The sequence below is a fragment of the Tursiops truncatus genome, chromosome 12 (genome assembly GCF_011762595.2).
Source record: "Tursiops truncatus isolate mTurTru1 chromosome 12, mTurTru1.mat.Y, whole genome shotgun sequence".
NCBI lineage: Eukaryota > Metazoa > Chordata > Mammalia > Artiodactyla > Delphinidae > Tursiops > Tursiops truncatus.
In genome coordinates this window covers 73,194,227-73,217,377 of record NC_047045.1, presented here as the reverse complement: position 1 = coordinate 73,217,377, position 23,151 = coordinate 73,194,227, and the positions used below count along the sequence as shown (strand labels likewise).

The window sequence follows — 23,151 nt, the reverse complement described above, 5'->3', positions numbered from 1 at the left end:
TCTCAGTAAGACCCCAATACTTGATATCACTAGGATGAGTTCCTTGCAACTGATGAAATCTCACCAGAATATTCATTTTTGTATCCTCCCATCTTGGCACCATTCCTGGTGTCTGAATTATATTTGTTGACTGGAAGTGAATTAAATGTAACTGACCTTCCTGAACGACTTTTGCTTTCATCCCTCAGAAGGATGAAACATAGGACATCTCTCAACTAGCGGGTAATGTTGATGTTATTGCTGGTGGCAAATATACTTTAATTAAACATCACTTTAAGGTTTTAGTCCTTTGTCTCATAACAGCCACTGTGAAGTAGATAGGTAGTTTCAGTGGTACATTCCTGCTTGAGTAGCCTCCCTAATTCTTAGAGGCTATCTAGGCATTCAAATTAAATTTAGCTGGAAACAAATGTACTTCCCTGCCTTGCTTCAAAGTCCTGTATAAAAAACACACAAAAAACACAAACCAAACCAAAAAACAAAAACAGAAGAAAGGACTTCAGTAGTTTCCCCCTTACTTTCCAACTTTCAAAGCACCCTATTCTATGCATATTTTTTTCTGAGAGAGTTCAAATTAATGTAATTCTAAAATAGCATTTTAGATCACTTCTTAAAATTGGTATAGCCACAGAGCAAAGGCTAAATCTAATGTGTTTGCTGCTGCATCCCCTGGAACAGTGCCTGGCACTCACTCACCACTAGTTGAATGAAAGAATGTTAGAATTTTATTCTTTTTTAATTGAAGTGTGCCTGATCTTACAGACCCAAATGCCCAGTTCAGAGTTCTTAGGTTGGAAGGCTATACACTTATTCCAATGCTTCTGCCATTGTTCTAATCCCTTTTGGAATTCTCTTATTGGAATTCCTGTCTTAGACCAAGGCATGTGGTTTTGAAGGATTTATTGGTGGCAAAGTTGGTTGTGAGAAGATCTGCTATTTAGAAAATGCAAAATGCATCTGGGGCCCAGTCTGGTAAGTAAGTTAATAATTTAACTTTTTAATCTCATTCATATGTGATTAGAAACTAACAAGACTAATTTTCTAATGCATTCCATAAACTATATCTGAGATCAATTCCAAACAGGAATTCCACAGATGTTTTGAAGAATGGTGGTACCACTGGAATAAGTGTATAATCTAGGTGGGCAAACACCTTAAATGGAACTACATTCCTCTTATGTTACTTTAAAAAAGTCTTTTGAAGTTTTGTCACATTAGAAAAACAAAATTCCAAGTGGTCCTTATTCCATATTTACAGGCAGTGCCTGTAGATTATTTGGAACTGACAGTGGCTGAGCCCATTCCTTTCATTACCTGGACCAGCGGTCCTGATTGCCTTGATGAGTTTGAGTTTGTGGTCATCTTTGCTGGCCCTTCAGGGTACCAGGAGGAGTGACGTTAGTACTCATGCTTCTTTAACCAGTTATGTTTTTACTGGAATTAAAATAACGAGCTTCTGTGCTACCTATTAACTTCCTGCATGCTGAGATGAGAATAGGTTGAGGCTGTGGAAAAACGCTGATGTACTTAAAATAAAGAACTAAAATAACCATATAAACAAACCTCAGGGAATTTTAACCAAGAAATTATTGCCAAATAAATCCTCAGCCTGTCAAAATGCTGAATATTTTATTTCGAAAAGGAACTATATTTTTAGTCTCTGCCATGCTTGTCAACACTCTAATAATAAACTTAACATTTGTTAAAATAATAAAAAAAAAAAGATGGGATTGACGATTTTCACAAACCGTACCCGCCTCACTATGCATCAGTGGAAGCAGAAATGCACAATTGACTACTGGTTATCACAAACGTTAGGTTGGGGCATTTGTAGTTCATAACAAAGAGTAAGAAAATAAACAGCTGCTGTCAGATGGCAGTCCCATGGAAACTGCTGGCTTCTGTGGGTAATTCCCGCAAGAACAAAAGATAAGCTGAAAACAAAAGCAAACTCTGGTCATGTTTCATGGTAGTTCACTAGTAGTTTCTTCTCTCTCTTTCGCCCTTTAGTATTCATTTTACTGAACCCACTGTTGTAAGGTGGAGAGCTGAAGTAACAAATCAGAAAATTCAGGCAGCAAGACCATTAGAATACGTACAGGCATACCTTGTTTTATTGCTCTTTGCTTTATTACCCTTTGCAGGTATTGTGTTTTTTACAAATTGAACGTTTGTGGCAGCCTTAACTTGCGCAAGTCTGTAGGCATCATTTCCCAACAGCATTTGCTTACTTTGTGTCTCTGTGTCACATCTTGGTAATTCTCATGGTATTTCAAACTTTTTCATCATTATTATATTTGTTATGGTGTTCTGTGATCACTGATCTTTGATTTTGCCATTGTAATTGTTTTGGCATTTTTTAGCAATAAAGTAGTTTTAAATTAAGGTATGTACATTTAAAAAAACATAAAGCTATTGTACACTAAGTAGACTACAGTATAGTGTAAATATAACTTTTATATACACTGGGAAACCGAAAAATTTATGTGACTCACTTTATTGTGATATATGCTTTATTGCGGTGATCTGGAACTGAACCCACAATATCTCCAAGGTTGCCTGGTATTTTAAACATATTTTATCTTATAAAGCCAATGTAAATCTGTCTTAGACAATTAGGAAAATAAAATAACAATCAAGAAGAAATTTAAAATTAACATGTCAAAAAAAAAAAAATTAACATGTCCCCACCATTCAGAAATAATCACTGTTAAAATTTTGATATACTTTCTTCTCATCTTCTTTAAATGCATTATATCTAATATAATATGAAAAATATAATATGAAAAATACTGTAATAATTCCTCCCCACTTACTTTTTTTCAAAAATAAATATTATACACTTGAAACTTGGGATTATTAGTCCCATCTCTATTGGGTACCTCTATGCAAAACCAAATATGATGTATAGGTTCACTAAGATGGACAGTTTGTCATCTCACCATCTGCCACAGGGGATAGGGTTGGATGTGCTAAGAGGTTCAAATGTGAATGCAAGAAGTGTGGTAAATATGTTTGGGGTGAATCCCTCATTCTTACAAATACCTTCATAGACTTTGTTTTAAGTGTAGAATTGGGCAACTATTTTTGTAACAGTAGATGAGGGACTTCTGACTCAACCTGAAGAATTCAGACATAAATCACAAAAATTTGACTTAAGAGACAAAGAGACGCTGTTGTTCCACGGACATTTTTTCAACTAGAAGACTGGACCAGTGCAGCCGTATTGGGGCCATGAGTACTGTGAGTAAACAGAGAGCCAGTCTGTTAAGAGAAGCCAGAGGATGGAGCAAAGGCATAGAGGGAAGTAGAGGTGAGAAACCATCAGGGTGGGGTTGGGGAAGGTGGAAAAAAGAGACAGAGTAAGCAAGCATTTGGTTACCGACAGAATTTCCTAGGTATACATTTTCAAGCTTCATGAAATACTCCTTGCTTCTTGTAATAAACAACCCTTTACTCAAGCTGACTGAAATGACCAAATTGTCCCGACCAAAACAATGGGACTGATGTTGATCCGTCTTCCCTACCACGGCAGTCTCAGGCACATGCTCTTTGCTTATATGGCCTGATGTTGGTCAACAAAATGTAAAGAACAAGGACAAATTAAAACAATGCATAACTGCTGAATATACGTTAATTTGAAAACGGTATGGATTTTTCTTCTATGGATATGTCTATATCGGTCAAAACATATGCTGCACATAAATTTATTCCCACCAAATGAGTCATTTGGGATTTAAAAAAGCAAAAACTTCAAAAACCCAAACACCTTCCAATTGTTCTGGAGAATGAAAAAGGAGCTAGTCTGTCTTATTGGCTTGTACTAACAAAAATTAAGCCCCCAAACTCAGTTTCAATATATTTAAAACAATAATATTAGCTGTTTCTGCTAGCCCAGTGGGAATAGAGTTGTAATAAACTGGATATTGTCTGGATTGGTGTGATTTTTAGCCCAGCAGGGGACTGAAAAATACTTGTTACATAGTCCAAGGTTGAAATAGTAAGAGCCAGGTGCTCTTTTATTCATGTTTTTCTGAGAAGGTCTCTGTGAATAGAAGACTGTGAACCTGGCCATGTGCAGCTGGGACAGAGTTTTGAGGGATGTCAGCTTCCCTTCCCCCATCCCCCATCGCTACCTGGGTAATGTATGTACTGGAGCTAAGACGAGGTTCTGTGGAGACCGGAGTGTCTTTGGTTGGCTTTGCTTTTTGCTTCTATTTTGCAATTGCAAAGTGTGGGTGAGGAGAGGGTGATGTGATTGTTCAGAGACCCGGCAAGGACACAAGCAGAATCTGCTGCTTCTCCTTCTCTGTCTTCTTCCAAAATCTTAAATACTGTCATATCTTAGATCTGGTTTCTTGGGAAAGCCTCATAGAAAAGCTATTTCTCCAAACTCTACACCCAGAAAATTGCGGCTGTGTCCCGCCGGGGGCTTCTTGCAGGATGTCACCCACGTCCGCCTGTGTGTACGTGAAACACAGCTGAACACTACAGCTTTGGGGTCTCGAGCAAGCCATTCATTTAAAAATACTTCTACTGAAACTAATGATGCCTCAGCTGCATGAGTGAACTTGTTTATGAAAACATATCAGATATTTACGTGGGACCACCAAAAATATTTGGGTGGAACTTAGGGGCTCCCAAGGTCATACATCAACAGGTAGGGGCAATAACTGATTATATTTAGATTACTACTATTTTGGGAACAGCATCTGTGTCCCTCCAGTGAGGTCGACCCTGGATACAGATAAAAGCAGTGACATTTTACATGATCTTAAGCTAGTTATAATGAGCTGTTATCAACTGAGTGTGTTCCCCTAAAATTCAGATGTTGAAACCTAATCCCCAGTGTGATAGTATTTGAAGGTGGGGATTCTGGGAGGTAATTAGGTCATGGGGTTGGAGTCCTCACGCTAGAATTAATGCCCTAAGAGAAGGGACACAAGAGAGATGACGGCTATCTTGGCCAGTGAGGGTGCAGCAAGAAGGGGGCTGTCTACAAGCCAGGAAGCTGGCCTTTACCAGGCACCGGCCCTGCTGGCACCTTGATCTAAGACTTCCCAGCCTCCATAACTGTGAGGAATAAATTTTGGTTGTTTAAGCCACCCAGTCTATGGTATCTTGTTATAGTAGCCCGAACTAAGACACAGGCACTGAACTAATTTTATTTATCAACCCCTGCTTGTCAGAAACAATTGAGAAATTCCCTTCCCATAGTTTCAAGATGTCTGTAATTTTTTTCTTTATTGGAGAGACTTCATATTCTAAGAATAATTTTTGTCTCTGGCTCATCTTCTAACTGAGTGTCCAATTCCTTTCTGAATTTACGATTTAGAGCATTAATTTCCCATCTCTGGGTTTGCCTTGTGTAAATTAAGAATTATAGAAATGATAAAATATATGACAAGAAACATATTAAGAGGATACAGAATTTCACAAATGAAAAGACATTAAAATGTTGCAGTCTGATGTTGGTCACAGAGTACAAACTTTCAGTTGCAAGATGAGTATGTTCTGGAGATCTAATGCACATGGTGAATGTAAAAATGATATATTGTATACTTGAAATTTGCTAAGAAAGAAGCTCTCAAGTGTTCTCCCCCCTTTCCCACACACAAAGTGTAACTATGTGAGTGATGGATCTGTTAATTAGCTTTACTGTGGTAATCATTTCACAACATATATATATCAAAACGTCATATTGTATACCTTAAATATATACAATTTTTACTTTTAATTTTTTTATTATTTTTTAAACATCTTTATTGGAGTATAATTGCTATACAATGGTGTGTTAGTTTCTGCTTTATAACAAAGTGAATCAGCTATACATATACATATATCCCCATATCTCCTCCCTTTTGCGTCTCCCTCCCACCCTCCCTATCCCACCCCTCTAGGTGGTCACAAAGCACCGAGCTGATCTCCCTGTGCTATGCAGCTGCTTCCCACTAGCGATCTATTTTACATTTGGTAGTGTATATATGTCCATACCACTCTCTCACTTCGTCCCAGCTTACCTTCCCCCTCCCTGTGTCCTCAAGTCCATTCTCTACGTCTGCGTCTTTATTCCTGTCCTGCGCCTAGGTTCTTCAGAACCATTTTTTTTTTTTAAGATTCCATATATATGGGTTAGCATACTGTATTTTTCTCCTGACTTACTTCACTCTGTATGACAGACTCTCAGTCCATCCACCTCACTACAAATAACTCGATTTCATTTCTTTTTATGGCTAATATTCCATTGTATATATGTGCCACATCTTCTTTATTCATTCATCTGTTGATGGACACATAGGTTGCTTCCATGTCCTGGCAATTGTAAATAGTGCTGCAATGAACATTGTGGTAGGGTACATGACTCTTTTTGAATTATGGTTTTCTCAGGGTATATGCCCAGTAGTGGGATTGCTGGGTCATATGGTAGTTTTATTTTTAGTTTTTAAGGAACCTCCATAGTGTTCTCCATAGTGGCTGTAACAATTTACATTCCCGCCAACAGTGCAAGAGGGTTCCCTCTTCTCCACACCCTCTCCAGCATTTATTGCTTATAGATTTTTTGATGATGGACATTCTGACTGGTGTGAGGTGATACCTCATTGTAATTTTGATTTGCATTTTTCTGATGATTAGTGATGTTGAGCATCCTTTCATGTGTTTGTTGGCAATCTGTATATCTTCTTTGGAGAAATGTCTATTGAGGTCTTCTGCCCATTTTTGGATTGGGTCGTTTGTTTTTCTGATATGGAGCTGCATGAGCTGCTTATATATTTTGGAGATTAATCCTTTGTCTGTTGATTCATTTGCAAATATTTTCTCCCATTCTGAAGGTTGTCTTTTCATTTTGTTTATGTTTTCCTTTGCTGTGCAAAAGCTTTTAAGTTTCATTAGGTCCCATTTTATTTTTGTTTTTATTTCCATTACTCTAGGAAGTGGGTCAAAAAGGATCTTGACTTATGTCATAGAGTGTTCCGTCTATGTTTTCCTCTAAGAGTTTTATAGTGTCTGGCCTCACATTTAGGTCTTTAATCCATTTTGAGTTTATTTTTGTGTATGGTGTTAGGGAGTGTTCTAATTTCATTCCTTTACATGTAGCTGTTCAGTTTTCCCAGCACCACTTTTTGAAGAGGCTGTCTTTTCTGCATTGTATATTCTTGCCACCTTTATCAAAGATAAGGTGACCATATGTGCATAGGTTTATCTCTAGGTTTTCTATCCTGTTCCATTGATCTATATTTCTGTTTTTGTGCTAGTACCATACTGTCTTGATTACTGTAGCTTTGTAGTATAGTCTGAAGTCAGGGAGCCTGATTCCTCCAACTCCATTTTTCTTTCTCAAGATTGCTTTGGCTATTCGGGGTCTTTTTTGTTTCCATAAAAATTGTGAAATTTTTTGTTCTAGTTCTGTGAAAAATACCAGTGGTAGTTTGATAGGGATTGCATTGAATATGTAGATTGCTTTGGGTAGTATAGTCATTTTCACAATGTTGATTCTTCCAATCCAAGAACATGCTATATATCTCCATCTGTCATCTTTAATTTCTTTCATCAGTATCTTATAGTTTTCTGCATACAGGCCTTTTGTCTCCTTAGGTAGGTTTATTCCTAGGTATTTTATTCCTTTTGTTGCAATGGTACATGGGAGTGTTTCCTTAATTTCTCTTTCAGACTCTTCATCATTAGTGTATAGGAATGCAAGAGATTTCTGTGCATTAATTTTGTATCGGCTACTCTACCAAATTCTTTTATTAGCTCTAGTAGTTTTCTGGTAGCATCTTTAGGATTCTCTATGTATAATATCATGTCATCTGCAAACAGTGATAGCTTTACTTCTTCCTTTCTGATTTGGGTTCCATTTATTTCTTTTTCTTCTCTGATTGCTGTGGCTAAAACTTCCAAAACTATGTTGAATAATAGTGATGAGAGTGGACAACCTTGTCCTGTTCCTGATCTTAGAGGAAATGGTTTCAGTTTTTCTCCATTGAGAACAATGTTGGCTGTGGGTTTGTCATATATGGCCTTTATTATGTTGAGGTAAGTTCCCTCTTTGCCTACTTTCTGGAGGGTTTTTTTTTTTTTAATCATAAATGCGTGTTGAATTTTGTCGAAAGCTTTTTCAGCATCTATTGAGATGATCATATGGTTTTTCTCCTTCAATTTGTTAATATGGTTTATCACATTGATTCATTTGCATATATTGAAGAATCCTTGCATTCCTGGGATAAACCCCACTTGATCATGGTGTATGATCCTTTTAATGTGCTATTGGATTCTGTTTGCTAGTATTTTGTTGGGGATTTTTGCATCTATGTTCATCAGTGATATTGGCCTGTAGTTTTCTTTCTTTGTGACATCTTTGTCTGGTTTTGGTATCAGGGTGATGGTGGCCTCATAGAATGAGTTTGGGAGTGTTCTCCCTCTGCTACATTTTGGAAGAGTTTGAGAAGGATAGGTGTTAGCTCTTCTCTAAATGTTTGATAGAATTTGCTTGTGAAGCCATCTGGTCCTGGGCTTTTGTTTGTTGGAAGATTTTTAATCACAGTCTCAATTTCAGTGCTTGTGATTGGTCTGTTTATATTTTCTCTTTCTTCCTGGTTCAGTCTCGGAAGGTTGTGCTTTTCTAAGAATGTGTCCATTTCTTCCAGGTTGTCCATTTTATTGGCATATAGTTGCTTGTAGTAATCTCTAATGATCCTTTGTATTTCTGCAGTGTCAGTTGTTACCTCTCCTTTTTCATTCCTAATTCTATTGTTTTGAGTCTTCTCCCTTTTTTTCTTGATGAGTCTGGCTAATGGTTTTTCAATTTTGTTTATCTTCTCAAAGAACCCGCTTTTAGTTTTATTGATTGTTGCTATTGTTTCCTTTATTTCTTTTTCATTTATTTTTGATCTGATCTTTATGATTTCTTCCCTTCCGCTAACTTTTGCATTTTTTTGTTCTTCTTTCTCTAATTGCTTTAGGTGTAAGGTTAGGTTGTTTATTTGAGATGTTTCTTTTTTCTTGAGGTAGGATTGTATTGCTATAGACTTCCCTGTTAGAACTGCTTTTGCTGCATCCCATAGGTTTTGGGTCGTCATGTTTTCATTGTCATTTGTTCAGGTATTTTTGGATTTCCTCTTTGATTTCTTCAGTAATCTCTTGATTCTTTAGTAGTGTATTGTTTAGCCTCCGTGTGTTTGTATTTTTTACAGACTTTTTCCTGTAATTGATATCTAGTGTCATAGCGTTGTGGTTGGAAAAGATACTTGATATGATTTCAATTTTCTTAAGTTTACCAAGATATGATCTATCCTGGAGAATGTTCTAGGAGCACTTGAGAAGAAAGTGTATTCTTTTGTTTGGGAATGGAATGTCCTATAAATATCAATTAAGTCCATCTTGTTTAATGTATTATTTAAAGCTTGTGTTTGCTTATTTATTTTCATTTAGGATGATCTGTCCATTGGTGAAAGTGGGGTGTTCAAGTCCCCTACTATCTTGTGTTACTGTTGACTTCCCCTTTCATGGCTGTTAGCATTTGCCTTGTGTATTGAGGTGCTCTTATATTGGGTGCATAAATATTTACAATTGTTATATCTTCTTCTTGGATTGATCATTATGTAGTGTCCTTCTTTATCTCCTGTTAATAGTTTTTATTTTAAAATCTATTCTGTCTGATATAAGAATTGCTACTCCAGCTTTCTTTTGATTTCCATTTGCATGGAATATCTTTTTCTATCCCCTCACTTTCAGTCTGTATGTGTCCTTAGGTCTGAAGTGGGTCTCTTGTAGACAGCATATATATATGGGTTTTGTTTTTGTATCCATTCAGCCAGCCTGTGTCTTTTGGTGGGAACATTTAATCCATTTACATTTAAGGCAGTTATTGATATGTATGTTCCTATTATCATTTTCTTAATTATTTTGGGCTTGTTATTGTAGGCCTTTTCCTTCTCTTGTGTTTCCTGCCTAGATAAGTTCCTTTAGCATTTGTTGTAGAGCTGGTTTGGTGGTGCTGAATTCTCTTAGCTTTTGCTTCTCTGTAAAGGTTTTAATTTCTCTGTCGAATCTGAATGCGATCCTTGCTGGGTAGAGTAATCTTGGTTGTAGGTTTTTCCCTTTCATCACTTTAAATATGTCCTGCCACTCCCTTCTGGTTTGCAGAGTTTCTGCTGAAAGATCAGCTATTAACCTTGTGGGGATTCCCTTGTATGTTATTTGTTGTTTTTCCCTTGCTGCTTTTAATATTTTTTATTGGTATTTAATTTTTGATAGTTTGATTAATATGTATTTTGATGTGTTTCTCCTTGGATTTATCCTGTATGGGACTCACTGTTCTTCCTGGACTTGATTGACTATTTCCTTCCCCATATTAGGGAAGTTTTCAACTCTAATCTCTTCAAATATTTTCTCAGTCCCTTTCTTTTTCTCTTCTCCTGGGACCCCTATAATCTGAATGTTGGTGCACTTAATGTTGTCCCAGAGGTCTCTGAGACTGTCCTCAATTCTTTTCATTCTTTTTTTCTTTATTCTGCTGTGTGGTAGTTATTTCCACTATTTTATCTTCCAGGTCAGTTATCTGTTTTTCTGCCTCAGTTATTCTGCTATTGATTCCTTCTAGAGAATTTTTAATTTCATTTATTGTGTTGTTCATCATTCTTTGTTTGCTCTTTAGTTCTTCTAGGTCCTTGTTAAATGTTTCTTGTATTTTCTCCATTCTATTTCCCAGATTTTGGATCATCTCTACTATCATTACTATGAATTCTTTTTCAGGTAGACTGCCTATTTCCTCCTCCTTTATTTGGTCTGGTGGGTTTTTACCTTGCTCCTTCATCTGCTGTGTGTTTCTCTTTCTTATTTTGCTTAACTTACTGTTTTTGGGCTGTCCTTTTCACAGGCTGCAGGTTTGTAGTTCCCATTGTTTTCTGTGTCTGACCCCAGTGCCTAAGGTTGGTTCAGTGGGTTTTGTAGGCTTCCTGGTGGAGGGGACTGGTGCCTGTGTTCTGGTGGACGAACCTGGATCTTGTCTTTCTGGTGGGTAGGACTGTGTCCAGTGGTGTGTTTTGGGGTGTCTGTGACCTTATTATGATTTTAGGCAGCCTTTGTTCTAATGGGTGGGGTTGTGTTCCTGTCTTGCTAGTTGTTTGGCATAAGGTGTCCAGCACTATAGCTTGCTGGTCATTGAGTGGAGCTAGGTCTTAGCGTTGAGATGGAGATCTCTGGGAGAGCTTTTGCCGTTTGATGTTGCATGGAACTGGGAGGTCTCTGGTGGACCAATGTCCTGAACTCAGCTCTCCCACCTCAGAGGCAGAGGCCTGACACCCAGCTAGATCACCAAGACCCTGTCAGCCACATGGCTCAGAAGAAAAGGAAGTAAAAAAGAAAGAAAATAAAGAAAATAAAAGTTACTAAAATAAAAAAATTATTAAATATAAAATTAAAAGTAATTTAAAAACGAAAGAAAGAAGAGAGCAACCAAACCAAAAAACAAATCCACCAATGATAACAAGCTCTAAAAACTATACTAAAAAAAAAAAGTACGAAGGACAGATGGAACCCTAGGGCAAATGATAAAAGCAAAGCTCTACAGACAAAATCACACAAAGAAACATATACATACACACTCACAAAAAGGGAAAAAGGAAAAAAGTATATATATATCTATATTAAAAAAAAAGGAAGAGAGCAACCAAATCAATAAACAAATCTACCAGTGATAATAAACTCTAAATACTAAACTAAGATAAACATAAAACCAGAAGCAAATTAGTTACAGAAATCCACTCCCAAGTCTACAGTTGCTCCCAGAGTCCACTGCCTCAATTTTGGGATGATGCGTTGTCTATTCAGGTATTCCACAGATGCAGTGTACCTCAAGTTGATTGTGGAGATTTAATCTGCTGCTCCTGAGGCTGCAGGGAGAGATTTCCCTTTCTCTTCTTTGTTCGCACAGCTCCCGGGGTTCAGCTTTGGATTTAGCCCCACGTATGCGTGTAGGTCACCTGAGGGTGTCTGTTCTTCACCTAGACAGGATGGGGTTAAAGGAGCAGCTGATTCAGGGGCTCTGGCTCACTCAGGCTGGGGGAGGGAGGGGTACGGATGCAGGGCGAGCCTGCGGCGGCAGAGGCCAGCGTGACGTTGCACCGGCCTGAGGCGTGCCATGTGTTCTCCCGGGGAAGTTGTCCCCGGATCACGGGACCCTGGCAGTGGCGGGCTGCACAGGCTCCCGGGAGGGGCGGTGTGGAGAGTGACCTGTGCTCGCACACAGGCTTCTTGGTGGCTCCAGCAGCAGCCTTAGCGTCTCATGCCCGTCTCTGGGGTCCGCGCTGCTAGCCGTGGCTCGCGCCCTTCTCTGGAGCTCGTTTAGGCAGTGCTCTGAATCCTCTCTCCTCGCGCACCCCAAAACAATGGTCTCTTGCCTCTTCTGCAGCTCCAGACTTTTTCCCGGACTCCCTCCTGGCCAGCCGTGGCGCATTAGCCCCCTTCAGGCTGTGCTCACACATCAACCCCAGTCCTCTCCTTGGGATCAGACCTCCGAAGCCCGAGCCTCAGCTCCCAGCCCCCACCCGCCCCGGCAGGTGAGCAGACAAGCCTCTGTGGCTGGTGAGTGCTGGTCGTCACCGATCCTCCATGCGGGAATCTCTCCGCTTTGCCCTCCGCACCCCTGTTGCTGTGCTCTCATCTGTGGCTCCAATGCTTCCTCCCCTCCACCCCCCCCGCCCCCGTCTCCACCAGTGAAGGGGCTTCCTAGTGTGTGGAAACTTTTCCTCCTTCACTGCTCCCTCCCAGAGGTGCAGGTCCCATCCCTATTCTTTTGTCTCTGGTTTTTCTTTTTTCTTTTGCCCTACCCAGGTATGTGGGTAGTTTCTTGCCTTTTGGGAGGTCTGAGGTCTTCTGCCAGCGTTCAGTAGGTGTTCTGTAGGAGTTGTTCCACATGTAGATGTCTTTCTGATGTATTTGTGGGGAGGAAGGTGATCTCCACATCTTACTCCTCCGCCACCTTAAGGTCTCCTACAATTTTTATTTGTTAATCGTACCTCAATAAAGCTAAAAAAAAAACCCAAAGCAAACAAAAAAGAAGTTACATATGCACAGAGTTTTATATTGCATCATTGATTGTATTAATAAAAGAATGTAGACAATATAAATATTTATTAGTAGAGGAGTACTTACCTAAATTATGGTACATATATTCATACAATGAAAACCAATACACCCATTAAAAAGACTGAGGAAGTTCCTTATAAACTGATCTGAAAAAGACTTCCTGTTGGGTAAAAAAAAAAAAAAAATGTTGCAATCTGGGTGGGGCACGGAATTGGAGGAGAATGTGGGTAAGCAGAAAAATATTATGAAGATATCTTAGTAAATGATTGGGTAAGATGACAGAGACTAAGGTTAAACCAGGGCTCCTCTGGTCGGCCTGTAGCTCGGGTAGTATTGTTCCCTGCCAGCCCAATGGTACATGGCTGCAGCCAGCCAGAAGTGCTAATGCTGGTCTTCAGTGAATAAGTTTGTAAATCCAGGATAAAGAGATTAATGTAATATTGATGTTGTTATGTAAGATATGTATTTGTGGGGATCATATGAACGTAATGTGTTGTCATTACTATGCTACTTTGAATATACTCTATCTGATTTTAAGATAGGTGAGATTAGGATTAATGGTTTCCTATATTTTAAAGTTTATTAGAGTCACGATAGTGACTAACAAAATAAATTTGTTAAATTTACTTGACAGGCATTTGACAAGATGTACTAATTATAGATGTGCTAAATATATAATTGTAGTATGAAATGTCTAAGGAAATTTTATTGGTAATTTAAGAGAGGAGAAATTAGTCCTTTAATTTACGAGTTAATTTAAATATTAATCAAGAAACATAAAAACAACTTTTCTTATTTTTGGACAGTTACTCTATTTCTTAAAAAAAAAGAAACAAGTTTGCAAATTGAATTTAAATGTTCATAAAAACTGAGATTCTTAATTTATAGCTTTAATAAATTCAGCACTAATTTTAAGCTCTTCTACAGAAAACTTTTCTTTAGGGACACAAAAATTCTCTTTCAAAATCTCCATTGATCATTCCCATTGTGATATCAGAGATACAGTTACTTAAGTGCTTGAGATGGAAAAAGCTCAGAGAAAACCTTAAGTTAATTGTCTCTGACTTTTAAAATCCCTCTCCTATCTCCAGTTTAGCGTACCTTCCTTCAATATTGGTAATCTTGACACTGAAGCATGACTGACATTGACCTTTGCTCCTTTGCTCCTTTGCTCCTTTCCTCCTTGGGGATGCCACTGGAGGGTGGGCAGAAACATTAAGATTTAGTTTCCCCTACCTGGCTTCCTAGAGAGGAATTAATTGTAAACATCTCTATTCCTTTCCTAACTGCTTTCTCTCTTTTATTGGCTTTCCAACCTCACTCTTCTGCAACTATTCCCAACAAGCAATTAATTCACTTATAGAATTTCTCATTGTTCAAAAAAAGGTATTGAGCAGTCAATTCAGGTATACCAGAAGTCCGCATTAGGGACCCATGCAATGGGGGAGGTATTATGCATCTGCAGTTCCTAAATGGGTCTTGCTGTTCCTTGTCTCTATAACTGCAACATCCTTTCTTCTCTTTGTCTAACTTACTCCTCAGTTTTCAAAATCTCATCTTTTCCTGACTGCTTGAATATATTTTTTCAGGGACTTATTTTTCCCCCATCAACATTACTGAGATTAATTTAGGCTGCTGTCCACAGCTATTTGGTAGTCCATGCTATGACTATGTCACATTTTATTTATTCATTTCACTGTTGATGGAAATTTCATGTTGTTTTCAGTCTTTCTATTTATTACAAATAATGCTGTTATAAATAATTGTATACTTGTCTCCTGCTGTACTTGTGCAAGAATTTTGCTAGTGTCTATAAATATGTAGGAATGGAATTGATGGGTCAATTTTAATAGGTGATGCACTGATTTCTACTGTGCTACAGCATATAAGACCTCCTCTTACTAAAGGTCTTTAGGAACACTTGATATTGGCAAGATTTTTAAAATTTGCCAATCATGTGGGTCTGAAATTATGTCTCATTAGGGTTCTAATTTGCATTTCTTTGAGTACAAATGAGTTGAGCATCTTAGAATGTTTATTAATATTTGGTTCCCCCCATTATGGAATATGTATTCTTTTTTTGCCTATTTTTCCATTCAGTTGGTTATTACTTTTTAAATAGAGCTTAGCACATAGAAATATGTATAAATATACATGTTTTTTGAATATATAAAGAACTATACACAGAAGAAACTACCACAACATTGTAAAGCAATTATACTCCAATAAAGATGTTAAAAAAAAAGAACTATACTCCTATATGATAGGAGTTTTTTACATATTCATGATCCTAATCCCTTTGTCAGTTTGTGTGTGGCACATGTCTTCTCCCAGCTGATGGCATGTATTTTTCACCCTCTTTATGGTATCTTTCAATGAACAGAAATTATTTTAATCTAATTTATTTTGTCTATATTTTTCTTTATAAGTTTCATACTTTGAGTTGTATTTAATAATGACTTGGCCTTAAACCAGGTGATAAAGATGTTCTATATTTTCTTCTAAAAGAGCTTTGGGAAAACAAAACTTTTTATTTTGAAATAGTTTCAAGCTTATAGATAAGTTGAAAGGATAACAATAGCACAAAGGACACCTGTATGCTTTATACCCAGATTCACATATTGTTACATTTTTACCTCTATTTCCTTTTGCATTCCCTCTCACTTTTTTTTTCTCTCTTCCTCTCCTGAAACATTTGAAGATAAGGTAAATAAATCTTTTTCTTCCCTCTAAATACTTCAGTGTATATATTCTAAAAATAGGGATAGTCTTTTAAAAGTTTTAAAATTTTGTATTCTTCACTTAAATCCTTCATCCCTCAGAAATTAATTTTTGAGTAAGTTATGAATTAGAGACCCAATATGGCTTTTTATAGAGGTAACTAATAGTCCCCCCCTATCTGAGAAGAGTCCAAGCTTTCCTCTGTAATGACACTTCCAACAAATATCAAGTTTTTACACATGCATGGCTCTGGGCTGATTAGTGTATCCCGTTGGTCTGTTTGTCCATCCTATTAAGATTGTCCACACTATCTTAACTACTATAGTACTGTAGTGAGCCTTGCTGTCAGGTTGAGAAAGTTCCCCTACCTTCTTTATCTTCTTCTTCAAGAGTGTTTTGACTACCATAAGCTCTTTGACCTTTCATATAAATATTAAAATTAGTTTGTCAACTTCCAAGAAAAATCATTTGGGGATTTTGATTGCAATTTCATTAAATCTATAAATAAGTTTTGTAAGAACTGACATCCTTGCAAAACTGAGCCTTCTGATCTGTGAAGTTAGTAATGTCTTTCCATTTATTCAGATATTTAAAAATGTCTCTTAATACACATTTATAGACCTTTGCTGACAGAAAGATATTGCATATATTTTTTAGATTTATTACTAATTGATATTATGTATACATATGTATATCTTGATATTGTAAATGGTATCTTTTTAAAATTTAAAACTCGAAATGTTTGTTATTAGTATAGAGAGACTCTTACAAATTGGGATTATGATTAGTAACCTTGCTGGAAGCGCTAATGTTAATAATTTGTAGATTTTTTTCAGTTTTTCTATGCATACAATCATAGGATATGCATATAGTAATAATATTGTTTCTTCTTTTCCAATTCTTATATCTTTTATTGTTTTTTGCTTATCTAGGATGATTGCAACTGTTAGAACAATACTGAATAGAAGTGAAAATGGATATCCTTGAATTGTTTCTGATTTCAAAGGAAGTAGTCTTTAATATCTCAACATTAAATAAAATAGTTACTGGAATTTTCTATGGGCACCTTTGTTTCAATTAAGGAAATTCTTTTTTATTCCTAATCTGCTGTATATTGAATTTTGTTGAGTGTTTTTCTGAATCTATTAAGATGATCACATACCCTCCTCCCTTTAATCTTTATGTCAATTATATCAATAGATTCTCTGAATTTGAACTAACCTTGAATTCCTAAAATAAATCTTACTTGATTATAATGTAATATATATTATACTGAATTCAGTTTACCAATTCTTTTTAGAATTTTTGCCTCTATTTTCATGTGTAGGGTATTTTTTCTTGTTTTTTAAAAACTGAATTATACTAAATTTATAAAATAAGTTGAGGTAATATTTCCTCTTTTTCTGCTTTCTGAAAGAGTTTGGTAAGATTGAAAGTATCTGTTCCTGAATTTTGGGAGAACTCACCTGTAAAACCGTTGTGGGAAGATTTTAAACTAGAGGTTTAATTTTGTTTGTATTTATCAAACCATTCAGATTTTCTATTACTGCATGAATCATTTTTGGTAATTTATATTTTTCTGGGAATTTGTCCACTTCATCCAAGTTTTCAATTTATTTTTATGAACTTATTTATAATATTCTTCATTATATTTGTAATCTCTGCTACATCCATGGTTTGGTGCTTTTCTTTTCTTAGTCTTAATATTATTAATATCATCTATCTTTTTTCTTGATCACTTTTGCGAGAAGTGTATCCATTTATTTGTGTTTTAAAGATCCAACTTCTGGCATCTTGATCTACTCTACTGTTTTGATTTTTCCTGTTTTGTTAATTTCTACTCTTATCTTTATTATTTTCTTTTGCCTACGCTCTTTGGCTGGATTCTGTTGTGTTTTTCATAGTTAACTTCTTAAATCAAATGCTTAGCTCAGTAATTTTTTTTAACGTAAGCAACATAATGGTTATATTAGTTTATGAGACAAGTTTCCTTCTCTGTATTGTTTTTTCCCCTCTACTAGTTTGGAAGTTATACCGTCTATTTCTAGTCTTTCAGTGGCTCTACTAGAAATTTTATCATGCATATCTAATTAACAACTCCAATGTTAATATTTTATCCTTTTGAATAATCCAAGTGTGTCCAGATATCTTACCTACAATTACCTCTCAGTCAATTTCCATGCTCTTTTTGTCAGATATTTAATTCTATTTTGTTTTTATTTCCTAATCTCCACAAATTAGAGCTTTTATTTTTTTATAAATTTATGTATTTATTTTTGGCTGTGTTGGGTCTTCGTTGCTGCACGTGGACTTTCTCTAGTTGTGGTGAGCAGGGGCTACTCTTTGCTGCGGTCTATGGGTTTCTCATTGCAGTGCCTTCTCTTTGTTGTGGAGCGCGGGCTCTAGGTGCGCAGGCTTCAGCAGCTGTGGCACGTGGGCTCCGTAGTTGTGGCTCATGGGCTTAGTTGCTCTGTGGTATGTGGGATCCTCCTGGACCAGGGCTCGAACCCATGTCTCCTGCATTGGCAGGCAGACTCTCAACCACTGCACCACCAGGGAAGTCCCTAGACTTTTTTTTTAATATTTAAAATTTTTTGGCTGTGCTGTGAGGCATGTGGGATCTTAGTTCCCAGACCAGGGATTGAACCCGTGCCCCCTGCATTGGAAGCGTGCAGTTTTAACCACTGGACTGCCAGGGAAGCCCCCCCACACACACACACACAAATTAGACCTTATTGTCTCTAAGTGACTCCCTGATAGTAAAATCATCACCACTTTGGGTCCCAAGTTAATTCTTTAAAGTCCTAAGATAATCCACTGACTTATACCGGCTTTCATATCCCTAAACAGTGTGGACTTTCAGTCCAGGCCTGACTGGGAAGATACCACAACCATTTTAAAAATCAAGTTCATGAAATGATTGCTGTTTCTGAGAACTGTTTACCTCAGACAAATTTCCCCTTGATTGAGATGATCAAACAACGGCTACTCTCTCACCCCTTTCCTGTTATCATACCCTGACACATAGTGTTTTCTCTCTAATGAAACAACTCTAGGGGAATTTTCTAGGGCCTTTGAAAACCTGCTTTTAAAAAAAAAATTCATAAAACATCTCCCCTTTTACAGGGATTCCACTAATTTCCACTGATCCCCCTCTCCTTTCCTTGTGGCTGAAGTCTTGAATCTTTATTGGCAAATAAAGTATTTGGGTAAAGGCATGAGATACCTGATACGTGAAAACAAAGAGCCTCAGTAAGTAGTGGGAATGTGGGCTTTACTTGTCAGAGTGCATTCCTCGTGCTTCCTGAGTAAACATTTCAGAAAACCCTTTAAGACTCTAATTGGGCCAGCATAGCACAAAAAGGGCCAAGTAAAAGCTTAAGATAAGAGAGAATTATGGGTATTCTCTCTTAAAAGAAAGCTATATTTCTGAAATGGGGTCTTTGGAGCCAAAGCAATTTAATTCTTTGTCCATATAGTCCTGCTGTAAGTGAAGAACCACTTGATTTCAGACCCCGGATGGACTGGCCGTCCCACTCTTAAACCCATGGCCTGACTCAAATGGCCCTCTCCATGTTTCCGCAGTAAACCACATTAGGCTTTTTTGATTTTGGTCTCTCCCAAAGTTCATTGTGTGCCTAATGTGTAAAAGGGATGGGAGAAGAAAAGGCCGATCTGTGACCATATGAGGAGACGATGCAAATCTCACCGGTTATGGTACTGGGAAGCCACTGCCCCACCACGGGGGCAGCTTGACTCCCCTGCAGAACACCTAGGACAGCAGACAACAGGACTGTAGAAGGTGTATCTGCATCGTTAAGCCACAAGCCACAGTGATGACCTCTGATAAGAAAACAAAAACTGGGCCAAGAAAGTTAATATGTAGATAAGGAATTCCATTTGCAGTATCTACACTCAAAATGAGATTTTTGGGTTTTTTTAGAACCTATAAAATGAGCTTTTTTAAGATAAACAGCCACCTCTTTGCTCAATAATGGGGAAATTTCTTCCATAAATATGCAATAATAGAGGGTTTTTTTTCTCTCTCTTTGAGAGTTCATTGCTTATACTATCTCCAAATCTCAACCTCTGAAAATGAGCAATAGTGGGATATTTTGCTTCATCACTAGGTGTCTTAAGTTTTACTTTTTACTTCTTGAATGGGACCTGCTTTATCTACCCTTCTGGTTGTGGTGTCTGTCAGGTGGAGGTTTGAGGCATCTCTTTGTAAACCTTCCCCAAATCCTTTTAGATCTCATCTTTTCTTAAGACTGAGGGCCGCCGTATTTAACAAATTTTTCTTTCTATGTCTCAAATAGAAAATTCACGTTTATTATCCAAATGAATACAAGGCATTCTTTCTGAGAGTAGACATTTTTGCCTTCTTCATAATAATTAGTTCAAACTATTTGTGTTTCATGAGAATATAAACTTTAGAATTTTACATTTAGACATATGTACCTGTATGTCATTTATTTTAAATTATATTAACATTTGTCCAGAGCAGACCCTGTGCCAGGCACTGCTGTGTTTTACGTTCATTAGCTTATTTGATCCTCACGATAGCCCCACGAATAGGCACTGTAATTATTTCCATTTTACATGTCAGGAAACCCAGGAACAGAGAGTTTAAATGACTCGTCCCAAATCACACAGCTCGGAATGTTGGACCCAGGCTTCACACCAGGCAGTCTGCCTCAACTGCCCACTCTCGTCACGCTCGGCTGTGATATGTCTCTGGCCAGCTGTGCTCTGTATTTAACCTGTTTCCCAGGCTCATAGACATGTGGAAGCTGCATTAACTTCTAAAAACCACTAGGACCTTATGCTAAGTCAAGTAAGGCAGACACATACATACTGTATGATTCCACCTACATGAGGTACCTAGAATATCAAGTTCATAGGGGCAGGTTGGGGGAAAAAACTGGGAGTTGTTGTTTAATGGGGACAGAGTTTCCGTTTTGCAAGATGAAAGGAGTTCTAGAGATGGAAGGCACAACAGTGTGAATGTACTTAACGTCATTGAACTGTGCTCTTAAAAATGACTAAACTGTTAAATTTTATGTTATGTATATTTTTATCACAATAAAAAAACCCCAAATAACCACCACCACAACAACAAACAAAACCTTACTAGGATTCTCTTTAATAGGCCTGTGATTTACTGAATACAGAGTATCCTCTTGTTACTAGGAGTTGCCAGGTAATGGAAAAATTGTGTTCAATTTCTTTGAACACTTCAGAAGTTGGGGATTGACCTGAGAAATATTTCTAATTTGGAAAAGTCTGTGTGGATCAGATTCAGTCACACACATTTCACCTCTGTGTTTCAAGATGCTGCTGTGTATCAGTGGGAAGGAGGGACTGGAGCGGTCTCTGGGCCGGAAGCCAGGAGACCGTGGCGATGCCAGCTCCCTCCCTGCACTGGGGGCCCACAGGTGGTTTGCCCTTGGGGTCCTCCCGAGGCTTGGCTCTGAGACTGGTTTTCAGAGTTCAGTGCTCCAGCCTTTTGATGCTTTTCCTTCTGAGCGATGGTCTGCAGTCCTATGTGTGTCACAGCTCAGCTACCTTCCTGGCCTTCTTGGCCAGCCCTGCTGGGGGATAGCCTCCCTTCCGTTCAGGGGAGAAGCCATCAGCGCCAATGTCCTTCCTCCTCTGTCCATAACCTGAGCCAAGAGGATACATTCCTGAATGTTCTGCCTTCACCACAATACTATAAGCACTGTTTTATCAGGCACCGTGGTGCACACACAAGCACGTTTAATTGTCACAGCAACCCCGCTGGCTCAGTGCCAATACTCCCAATTAACATTAGGAAGTTTCCTTCCATTCCTCTGGAGGAAAGTAGCGTCCCCACCCCCCACCAAATATATCCTCTCATAGCATTCTGTACCTTTCAGTCAACATTTTTCTCAGTGTATATTTACAGATTTGGATGATTTGTTTTAACATCTAGCTCCCCTGCTAGACAGTAAGCCCCACCCTTGTTTTGCTCATAAAAGTCACTTTAGCAAAGAAGCATAGTGCTAGGTATATATTAGGCAAACATTTGTAGAATGAAGAAATGAGTTATTTGTCCAAGGTCACATGGTTAATAAGTGACAGGTTGGAACAGGATCCAAATAAAACCCCAAAACACATCTCTTCCTTGTGCTCTGTTTTTAAAGTTATATATGCACACATGCACATATATATGTGTTTGTGTGTGTGTGTATGAAATCTAAAAGAATAGGGCACAAGGAAGAGAAAAGGATGAGGAAAGGAAGACGTGTGTTCCCCTAAGTGATGAAGCGCACAGGGGAGGGGCTCTGATGCTTCACCGACCACCATCCTTCACTGGTGGGCAGGTGATGTCACAGAGGATCAGTGCCAGGGCTTAGCTCCTGGCCAGGGCAGCAGAGACCCTTGCGGCTGTCAGCCCTGCTTCCCAAGGCTGGGCTCTGTCCAGCATCAGGGAGAAGTATTGGCTGATATCAGAGCCATGAATTGCCCCCTGCATGAAACTCAGCTCTCACTCCACTCTGAGTAGCCCATCACGGTCACTGACTCACCCCGCCCCCCTTCACACACTCCTACACATACCCACACATTCATACTCACACATTTACACGTACACCCAGACACATGGCACTCACACACACCCACATATGTAGACATATGCACACACACGCAGACATCGGTAGACATACTCGCACACACCCACACACATCCGCAGACACACACAGACACCCACACATATACATACCTATGATCTCCCACACAGCCTCGTACTCACACCTAGGTGCACACACACCACACATGCACACACACACAGTCACACACACTTGCACAGGTGTGAGTCTGAAAAGTTAATTTATTATGCCTTCTGAGGCTCCTGATACCCTTGGAATTAGGTTCAAACTCTTTGGCTTGGCATGTGGGGTCTGCCACATGGAATCCCAGCACGTTTTTCCAGCCCTTTCTTTTCCCACACCTCTCTGAATATATCCTCCATCAGGAGTCCTATGGATGACAGCCTGGACCATGCTAGCCAGAAGGGAGGTCATGAGGTGGACACCTGACCTGACGCTGGGACCCCTCTTTCCTTATCTACACCTTCCAGGCCTTCTATCACTGGTACATCCCTGAGGGCTGTCTAAGGAACAAGCTCCCGTTAGGACCCTTCTCACCTTTGCTCAACCACTTTGGTCTGCCTTTATCGTCCCTGACCAACCTTATTGAAATCTGACCGTTCTTCAAAACATAGACAAAGGCACTATTTTGTGTATCTGCTCCCAGGCCCTTCATCCAGGAGGGAACTCTTCATAGCCCCAGGTCTCTATCCCTTCCTCACACCACACACCA

General features: G+C 38.4%; 1 protein-coding gene across 2 annotated transcripts in view; it reads right to left on the bottom strand.

The window, feature by feature from the left end:
* Positions 1-23,151, bottom strand: part of UST (uronyl 2-sulfotransferase) — a 378,486-nt gene that overhangs the window by 7,941 nt on the left and 347,394 nt on the right. The window contains exon 9 of one of the 2 annotated variants that reach the window (XM_073789712.1): positions 21,047-21,473. The exons of the other annotated variant lie outside the window; for it this stretch is intronic. Within the exon in view, the coding sequence (XP_073645813.1) occupies positions 21,440-21,473 (34 nt within the window). The 3' untranslated portion in view covers positions 21,047-21,439. Of the gene's footprint in view, positions 1-21,046; positions 21,474-23,151 lie in introns of those variants that run through there. 2 annotated transcript variants of the gene reach the window in all.